Consider the following 9,735-nt stretch of genomic DNA (forward strand, 5'->3'; position numbering starts at 1 on the left):
CAGCCTCGTCTAATCTCCACCCCAATCCGGCTCCCAGACCACGCCGAGATCCTACGCCTTCCCTTCGCGAGACACCTCCGTCGTCAAAGACAACTTGGCAGCCCACTTTGCCGCCCGCCGCGCCAGCGCCAGCGGCCATTTGGCCCGAGCCTATGATCCAAGGGCCAAGCCAAGCCGAACCAACGTCCTGTCGGGGTGTTCGAGAGGCCCCCGTTCCGGCGTGGTTGCGCTAATCCTCACAGCCACACTCCTAAGCATGCAGCTCACCAACCACCATGCAGCATCACACACATGCATCCCGTTTCTGCAACTCAACCTGCCGCTGCTCTGCAGCCTGCCTGTGCAACCCAGCCGCTTGGCAACTCCTCCGTTTTTTCTAACAATATCAAGCCAATGAGAAGTTTCGTTTCAAATTAATCAATGGTTTGCCACCACAGGGGCAGCATTCAAAAAAATATAAGGCCAAAAAAAAAGAAGAAAGGCCATCCAGAGATTATCTACTTGCATCTCATGTCCCGAAGCCGGGCGTGATGGAAAGCACTGAAACCAATGACGTGAGGGGCTCCTGTTGATAGCTTGAATAAGACCCTTACTATGCCCTGCTCTCCACGACACCACCCACGACACTAGGGTCTAGCATTCCTGACGACCCGCTAAGTTGGTCATACAACCTTCTACCTAGCCAAGACCCCTTCCTCTGGAATGCGGGATCGCCGGGAGAGGCTTGCGTTTGCGTTGTGCGTGCGTGTCCGCTCGCTGGCTCCCAGGTCAGGCCGCCCGCCGCATGTGGGGAAAAAGGGTTCCTGCAAAGCGTGTACCTGAGTCAATGTGGGGATACATAACAACACGGTTGGCTGGGGATCTGCGCCCTGCTCTCTCTACATAGTAAAATCCCCTCTTTAAAAAAAAGTTATCCTCGTGTCCACCAAAAAAAAAAATCCACCGCGTCACCGGAATACCCCGACCGGTGACGGCACCCGACGGTGTGAAAAGGAAAAAGGATGACGATGATAATGATGATGATAGTGGTGGTGATGATGATGACGATGCGGATGAAGCGGAGACCACGTTGACCACCAACCGGCCCATATAGGATTGCAGATCTTGGCTGTTGCTAACACAACGAACTGACCAGCAAAGCATGTTTCAGAGTCTCGCGAAGTGACCAGACTGTTGCCGAGCGGATATCTCGGAAAGAGTAGTGTATGGTTGAACCGGAGGGTGGTGCCGAGGCTTGTTGATTGGTTGATTGGATTAGGGAGTTGAGGTCCCCGAGAATGGTTCAGACGCACTTTAGATCTTTTACCATGGATCTCTTTCTCGACACGTGCTTCTGCAATGCGCGGAACAGGGACTTTTGCATTAGACAGTACATCGATAGATATATCGAAGAGAGGTTTCCAGCTACAGAAGAAAAAAAAATAACATCTGATTCAGCAGGAGCGGACGAAAAATATTAATCATGCGACCGGCTCCGTCGTTGAAAGAGAGCGAAAGAGAGACTTTTAGTGTTTCTTGAGAGTATATCCCTAAACCCCCAGTCTTCCAACAAATGCTGCCCGTCTCCCTACCTACTCGCTCTGACTGTCTCCTTGCCTCTGTCCTCGGCAACCCGGAAACCTGATCAAACATGACCAACATCCTCCCCCCCCCCTCCCCCCTCCCTCTCCTCCACACTAAGACAGACGACGTGCAGCTCCCTTCCGCTCCCTACCTCGACGCTCGTATGCTCGTACTCGTACTAGCTCCTCCTCCCATGTCTCCCTCACCGGCCTAGCTATCGCGCAGTCGATCCTTTCTTTTTCCGGCGATGCTCCTGTTGGCCATCGCATCGAAGACCCTGCACGCGAGGAAGGGGGACGGGAGGGGACGGGAGGGGAAGGGACAATGCTTGGACAAGAGTGAGCGGGAGAGAAAAAGCGTGCACACAAACATCAGCAAGAATATCTGCAGGAAAAAATCCCTTGGATTCAGCTACCTGATCGACAGCATCGTCTGTTTGACTCGCTGTGAGGGTTGTGCTATAGATCCTGTTGTTCTGAACTCCCCCCCTTCACCCATGAGCATCTTCCCTCGCTTCGGAGGAAAGGAGAAAAAAGCCAAGACCCTTGCATGAATGAGGCAGGCCATATCCCTTCATCGTGAGCCGTTTTCCAAGCCCCCTTCCCACACCTCGTTAGGCCAACTCTTTGAAAACTAGCCAGTATATTCAACTTTCTATGGCATATGCGCCAAATTTTTGTTCACCGTTTTTACCGACTCAAGAGGGCCGAGTAGAGTAATGCACCCCTATGGCTTGAACAGTAAAAGAAAAAAGGGGGGGAAGCAGGGCCATTCTATTTCCCAGTTCCGTAGGAAAACCCATCCTGCGCCGCGCTGGAAGAAAGAAGAGAGAAAAGAACCCAAATTGACAAAGGGCCGCCGGTTTTGTTGAGATGTGCTGCAAATGTGACAACAAGAAAAAGGATGCAGTGGTTGCCAGCCAGCCAGTCAAGGCTTCCTGACGCTGCCTCCCTTTCCTATTGCACATCAACTTCAGCGCTTGCCCTTGATGGCCTCCCTGCGCCTCATCTTGTCGACGGTGCGCTGCAGAGCCATCTTGATGTCGCCCTTCTTGAAACTGGGGAGGTCGTAGTAGTTGGGCGCGATGTCCAGCAGCCACTCCGGCTTGACCGACGTCACGGTGCGGATGTAGTTCTTGGTCGTCAGCACGAACTCGTTGTAGACAACCCACTCGCTGTCGTGACCGAGCACCGTGGACGGGTGCAGCAGCACGTTCTGCTCATCCTTGACCGTGATGTACGTCTTGCCCGTGCCGTCCCTCTTGGCCACCTGCATGAAGAAGCCGCTGACGAGAGCGCGGCGGATGTTCTCGTAGTACTTCTTGTCCTCAAAGGGCGTGGACATGAGCGTGATTTCGAGACGCTCCATGATGCGACGAAGCTGCAGACGGACGTTGTCGGCTTGCTGCAGGGCACGGTAAGAGAGGAAGTGGTCGTGGCACCACTGCTTGGGATTCGCCTGGGCCTCAGTGGACTTGAAGGCATGGTACACGTTCAGCATCGTCAGCTGGTCGCCATCGGGATGAGCGAAGAGATCCTTCATCTCATCGGCCCGCTTACGGGCACTGGCCGGACGGACGAAGATCTGCGGAACTGAGAGGAGAGCAACGAGAGAGAGAATCTCGTTGGAGCAGAAGAATTCGGGCGAGGAGATGAGCATGACGGCGAGTGCGGGGTCAAGAGGGAAGTCGGATGCCATGCCGCCAAGTGGAGTAAGGTCACCGTCATCGTTAAGACAAGCCAGGTAGTTCAGCTCCTCCAGGGCGCGCATCAGAGTCTCGGGCGCAGGAGGATCCATGAGATCGAAGTGCACAAGGTCTTCGATGCCAAGCTTCTTGAGCTCCAGAACAGTGGATGACAAGTTGGAGCGCAGAATCTCAGGGTAAGTCTGCTCGATAAGCTCAGACTTGAAGGCTTTCTCGGTGTACAGACGGAAGCACTTTCCAGGCCTGGTACGACCGGCACGACCAGCACGCTGCTGGGCAGAAGCCTTGGAGATGGGAGAAACCAAGAGAGACTCAACACGAATGCGAGGGTTGTAAACCTTCTGCTTGCTGAATCCAGGGTCGACGACGTAGACGATACCGTCAATGGTAAGGGAGGTCTCAGCAATGTTTGTCGAGACGATGACCTTGCGGCCGGGACGTCCACCAGGAGTGCGAGGCGGAGGGGCGGGCTCGAAGATCTTCTGCTGCTGGTGGGGAGGCAGAGTACCGTAAAGCGGGTACACCTTGAGAGGGCCCGCATCGGCCTCACGGGTCATCTCATCGGCCTCCAAGCCGATCTTGCGGCAGGCGTCTTCAATTTCCTCCTCACCAGTCAGGAACAGGAGGATATCACCTTCGGGCTCGGTGGCGTGGATCTGGAGGACAGTGCGCAGGGCAGCCTCGACGTAATCGCGCTCGGGCTCGGGAGTGTAGAAGATCTCGACGGGGTGAGTACGACCCGGGACGGCGAGGAGAGGGGCGTCGTTGAAGTAACGCTGGAACTTCTGAGCATCCAGGGTGGCGGACATGATGACCAGCTTCAGATCGGGCCTGCGTCCGACGACCTCCTTCAGCAAACCCATCAGGATATCGGTGGCCAGAGTACGCTCGTGGGCCTCGTCGAGAATGATGGTGCTGTAGCGGGACAGGTTGTGGTCGTTCATGGCCTCGCGTAGTAGCATACCATCCGTCATGTACTTCATGATGGTCTTGTGCGAAGTGCGGTCCTCGAAACGAATGCTGTAACCGACTTCCTCGCCCAAAGACACATCCATCTCGTCGGCGACGCGCTGGGCGACGGACATGGCGGCGACACGCCTGGGCTGGGTACAGGCGACCATCTTGCCCTGCATCTGCGGAAGGTCGTCGAAGAGAACGAACTGCGGGATCTGGGTCGTCTTTCCGGAACCGGTCTCACCGACGAAGACGAGGATCTGGGTGCTCTGGTACATGTGCAAGAATTCATCTCTGGGTAAGGTTAGCCAGCACGGGCAAGGCGGGAGCGGAAAACTTGCCTCTGGGCGTGGACGGGCAGATCGCGGCGGGTCTTCAGGATATCGAAGTACTTCTTGGACAGCGGCTGTCCGGTGAAAGGGTTGTTGGGGCCATCCTCGGCCTGCTGGGCATCCTCGCAGGTGGTCTTGTGGCGGCGGAACTTGGACAGGGCAGAGCCGCTGTCGAAGCCGTTGGCGGCGCCGTTGGAGCCGCCGTCGTACATGTGGGCGAGGTAGGGATTGGCCTTGGGGTCGAGTTCGGCGGCCGTCTTCTGGCGCTTGGCGCGGCTCTCAGCACCGTCGGGTCTGCGGTCGGCCATGGTGGCGCGTGGGGAGCAGCGGAAGGGTGTGTCTGGGGCGGCCTGACGGTGTCCTGGCTGCGCTCGGCGATGGGTGTTTGGACTTTTGGCGCAAAATAAATCGCGACGCGGGCTTAGGTCAGCGGCTCACCGCCCGGGCACGGACGGCAAATCATGGCGGCTCCGCGGACCCTCGAAATTTTGGCCTCAGTGCTGCGCGCCGCATCTGATATTCTCCCAGCGCCAGCCCGCGCTGTGCCCATTCCTGCCGATTTGCCGCCTGATCGCTGTCGCACCAGCCGCGCGATCCGCCTGCCCCGCTGCATTCCCATGGATTCGCCCGCCAGCATGGAGGACGCGCCCATCGTCTACGTCGGCCACCATGAGACCCGCCGCAGCCATCCCGTGACGGAGCTGCTGCTGCGTCAGGCCCAGGACCTCGGCGTGCGCCCGCTCTCCCCCAACCCACTCCTCTAGCCCAGGCTGACCCGCCCCAGTATGATATGCTCACGGTGCCCGTCACCAACGCCCATTTTCACGACCGCGTCCTGAACCTTCTGTCCAAGCACTTCGCTCGGTTGGAGGCTCAGCCTGCGGACGATCTGCCGCTGCCGCTGATCGCCCCCATTACGCCCGACGACACCATCCTGACCCCCGGTGACACTATTAACCAGCTGCTCGCCCTCTCCAGCCCGTGGATTGATCTTGCCTCGCCTGATCCTGTCATTGCCCATGTGTCCCGCCAGGTCTTTTCGCAGGAAGTTGCTTATGCATCCTTCTGCGGCATCGGCAACATCATCGTCCAGGGCCCCAAGCTACACCATGGCCATCTTCATGCCACTGGCGTGTCTCAGTTTGCACGCTCCATGCTGGAAGCCCTGGCTGTCGGTCCATACATCAACATTGTGATCCTGCTGCCCATGGTTGATGATCCCAATGTAGAATCGAATGATGACATGGGGCACCTTGCTCCCTTTGCCCGCGAAAAGTACGTGAAGGCATCGGACGCTAAGCAAAATGCCGGGCTTGACCTATTCGGCACCTGGGACGCGTGGAACATCATCAGAACTGTATGTAAATACAACTCGAGGCTCTCCGTAGGTAAGGAATCAAGTCATTTACTCCATTCTCTCCCGTGTTCTTCGCCACTTCAGAGACATGTACGCGTGGGCTCTTGGAAGCGCTGTCTTCCACCCTCTACTGAAAGCCTTCCAAGAGTTGCTGCTGATTCTCTCATCTAAATAGCCTTGGATTTACCCCGTCAACTTCCACCCGTTTCTGTCCAATCCCGGTGGTTCTCTGAACCGTTGCGCCTACTTTCAATCCCCGGCTCCGCGTTTCTGAAGAACAAGCGAGGCTACGATGTTCTCCCAGTCAGTCACCAAGCGCTTCTCACCCGCTATACTCGCCTTCGCGCCACACCATGGCTGTTGCTCTCGGACATTGGTCCCATTCCCGGCGTGGATGATGACGAGACCCTCATGACTATGCCAAATGGACTCCTCTCGGCAGAAGCTGGCTCGTTCACGCCTGGATTCAACCCTCAACCCGAGCCGACCCCTGCTGAGGCCGCCAAGGTGCCGGCTGGCAAACAAAAGCAACAAGCAGACCCGACTCCCCACCTCAGCTACATCCGCCACCTTCAGAAGAACCAGCCGCCCAAGTCACAGATCGAACGCTTCGGCTCTGGCTACCAAGACTTCCTTCAATCTCCACTGCAGCCTCTGACTGACAATCTCGAGAGCATCACGTACGAAGTATTTGAGAAGGACCCGGTCAAATACGAATGGTACGAGCGTGCTGTCGAGCAAGCGCTGCTGGACTGGACTGCGCAGAACAAGCAGGGTTCCGGTCCGGACGGCAAGGTTGTCGTTGCTGTCGCGGGAGCTGGTCGTGGCCCTCTTGTGACGCGCTCGCTCAATGCCTCGCGCAACTCGGGCGTGCAGATCGACATGTGGGCGGTGGAGAAGAATCCCAACGCATACGTACTGTTGCAGCGCCACAACCTAGACTCTTGGGCTGGTCGAGTCACGGTGGTCAAGTCCGACATGCGGTCCTGGAAAGGTCCGCACCGCGCTGACGGCTCACACGGCCACGTCGATATCTTGGTCTCCGAGCTGCTCGGCTCGTTCGCCGATAACGAACTGTCGCCGGAGTGCTTGGATGGCGTGCAGCACGTCCTCAACCCTACCCATGGGATCAGCATCCCCGCCAGCTACACGGCACATCTCACACCCCTTTCCGCACCCAAGCTCCACGCCGACATCAACAACCGCGCTCTCTCCGACCCCACCAGCCCCGAAACACCCCACGTCGTCATGCTCCACCAAATCGACTACCTTTCCACCCTTCCCGCCGCTTCGACCACCAGCGCCCCTGCCTCGCCAGTCGCCAACGGCAGCTACGCCGCCGCAGCCAATAACGGCGCAGCGGCCGCGTCCAAGGGCGGCTCACCGGAAACCACCGCGCTCACCCCCGACGTCCAACTGGTATGGGAGTTCACACACCCGCTGCCAGGCGCGGTGCTGGCGCAGGCGCGGCTCCGCGAAGGCGGCAGCGCAGCCGGGGGCGCGGGCGGCGCGACGGGCGGCGACGGCGCCAACGAGCACAACGCGCGCTTCTCGCGCATGTCGTTCCGCTGCGCCAAGCGCGGCGTGTGCCACGGGCTCGGCGGCTACTTCGAGGCGGTGCTGTACGCGTGCGAGGGCGAGCAGGCGGGCAGGTGGGGCCGGAAGATCGAGCTCAGCACGAACCCGAACACCATTGATGAGAAGAGCAAGGATATGATCAGTTGGTTCCCGATATACTTCCCGTTGAAGGTACGTCCGTTCTCCGCTTTACGCTTTGTTGCTTTGCGTTTGTGCTGTTCTTTGTTCCTTTGGTGTGGCGTTGGATGGTTTGCTGATGATTGATTCGCGGATTTTAGGAACCTATCTACATTCCCGATGACTCGGAGATTGCGGTCAGCATGTGGCGGCAGACGGATGATCGGAAGGTCTGGTACGAGTGGTTGATCGAGGCGTTTGTAGACGTTGGCGGCAAGAAGCTCAGGGTTGCGGTGTCGGACTTGCACTCGAGCAAGAAGAACGGCTGTTTGATGTAGTGTTGGTGAGACGGAAAAGTCAAGGGAAAGACTTGGGACATGGGTCTTTCGGCCCGGCTCTGGCGCTTCGACAGTGAAGGGAATGGAAAAAGCCAGGTAAAGGGAACGGTTCGTATCTGAGGTCATGGAATTATTGGTTATGGTTCGTTTGGGATGAGTGGAGATTTTGTTCCTGGACTTTTCATGACAAGAGAAAAGGGTTGATTAGTGCGGAGATACCTACAGCATTGGGCATGTATGTTTAGGCCAAATTCTTTTTCTTTGTTTGGTCGAAGTCCCTCGTTGGTACAGTACATACTATCTTCGCTTTTGTTTTCCTCCCGGAAGAGATGAGACCCAGCGATCTCTGAGTGGTACAGAATACTTTTGTTCTGGTAATACAGCAACCAAAATGCGGAGAACCAAGGACTGAGTGGAAGAAAGGTAAGACTGAATCCTTTTACCATGACAGCCAACCATACTTGCCCCATTCGAAAGCGTCTACTCTAAGGACGAATCCAAAGACTGTTAGGTGGCTTAGTGCAAGGCAGAGAAGCAGCTTGCAGACACGGCACGTGCCCTGAACTCATACCAGCGCGCACCTGCCATATTCTCTCAAAATGATTAGTCACGCGCACCCAACACCTTGCCACTCACATCTCGCCTTTATAAAGCCACTGCCCCCGACTCAGCTACAGCGCAACCAACATCCACTGCCCAGAATCTGCCTTTTGGTGAGGTTGGTACCTCTAGACGGGCTTCGTCAACGTCTACAAGGGCGCACTCCAGCCGACTTCGATTTCCCACAGAGCTACTGTCGCTGCTCGCATTCCAACCTCACTCACCATGCGCAATAGCCAGTTGAGCCACGTCATCCACCCTCCAACCACGGAGTGAGTTAATTGCTTCAACAGATGTGATGCAACTTTCCGCTAATACGATCACAGGATGCTCACGGGCCCTTTGGCTGTTGTGCACGTCGGCTCACCTTCAACCAGATTTGACATCCATGAACAGCTCCTCATAGAGCGCAGCGAGTTCTTCAAACATGCATTGCACGGCCACTTCAAAGAAGCTCTCACCAAAACTGTCACTTTGGCTGAGGATGATCCGCGCTTTTTCTCATGCTTGCAGCACTGGCTCTACACAGGCACCCTGGACTCGGTCTTCTCAGACATGCCAGATCTGGTGGTGGACGAGCAGCATGACCTGAACCTGGAGTCAGTGGGACCCGGTGTGGACACGATATCCCCGCCTTATACTCCGACCACCAGCTCTAGCTATCCACCAAGGGGACTGATTGGTCGCCTTCTCTCTCTCTGGATATTGGCCGACAAGCTGCAAGTGCGCCTGCTCCAGAACCAGATCACGAGTGAGCTCATAGAGCAGTGCACGGCCTGGAACCACGATCTAGAGATCAAAAGCGGAGACCTGGAGTTCGTCTACGAGAGCACTACCGATACCTCCCCTCTTCGTCATCTGGCGGTTGACCTAATGGTTGTGACAAGCTTCGGCATTGGCCTCGAACAACACCTCAGGAAACTTCCCGAGGAAATGGTGAGAGACCTCTCTGTTTCCATGATCCAGCTCTCCAAGATACACATGGATTGCCACCATGATGGCTTGCGGAGAGCCCCGAAAATGATGGCTAGATCTCGCGGTTACTACGTCGTTAAGATTAATGGAGGAGGGCACGAGCAGATCGAATCCCCTCAGGGCGTGGATTCAAAGTCCTCTGTGTTCGATGTCAGCGGCGGTGGGCGGGGTTCTCTGGAAGGAAGCAGCAGTGGGGCAGGCTGGGGTGATTACTAA

The 9,735-nt window shown here is 56.6% G+C and overlaps 3 protein-coding genes across 3 annotated transcripts; 2 read left to right on the plus strand and 1 right to left on the minus strand.

Moving 5' to 3' along the window:
- Positions 1 to 2,535: 2,535 nt before the first annotated feature.
- BKCO1_500023 (pre-mrna-splicing factor atp-dependent rna helicase prp43) lies at positions 2,536 to 4,862 on the minus strand (the record flags this gene model as incomplete). The annotated part of the gene is made up of 2 exons (XM_020276823.1): positions 2,536 to 4,516; positions 4,615 to 4,862. The coding sequence occupies 2 exons, from the start codon at positions 4,860 to 4,862 to the stop codon at positions 2,536 to 2,538; spliced, it is 2,229 nt and encodes a 742-aa protein (XP_020133947.1).
- A 153-nt stretch (positions 4,863 to 5,015) lies between these two features.
- Positions 5,016 to 7,944, plus strand: BKCO1_500024 (protein methyltransferase; the record flags this gene model as incomplete). The annotated part of the gene is made up of 4 exons (XM_020276834.1): positions 5,016 to 5,285; positions 5,339 to 5,942; positions 6,087 to 7,660; positions 7,768 to 7,944. The coding sequence occupies 4 exons, from the start codon at positions 5,016 to 5,018 to the stop codon at positions 7,942 to 7,944; spliced, it is 2,625 nt and encodes an 874-aa protein (XP_020133946.1).
- An 825-nt stretch (positions 7,945 to 8,769) lies between these two features.
- Positions 8,770 to 9,735, plus strand: BKCO1_500025 (btb poz domain containing protein; the record flags this gene model as incomplete). The annotated part of the gene is made up of 2 exons (XM_020276844.1): positions 8,770 to 8,816; positions 8,871 to 9,735. The coding sequence occupies 2 exons, from the start codon at positions 8,770 to 8,772 to the stop codon at positions 9,733 to 9,735; spliced, it is 912 nt and encodes a 303-aa protein (XP_020133945.1).

Source organism: Diplodia corticola, assembly GCF_001883845.1.
Source record: "Diplodia corticola strain CBS 112549 chromosome Unknown scaffold5, whole genome shotgun sequence".
Lineage (NCBI taxonomy): Eukaryota > Fungi > Ascomycota > Dothideomycetes > Botryosphaeriales > Botryosphaeriaceae > Diplodia > Diplodia corticola.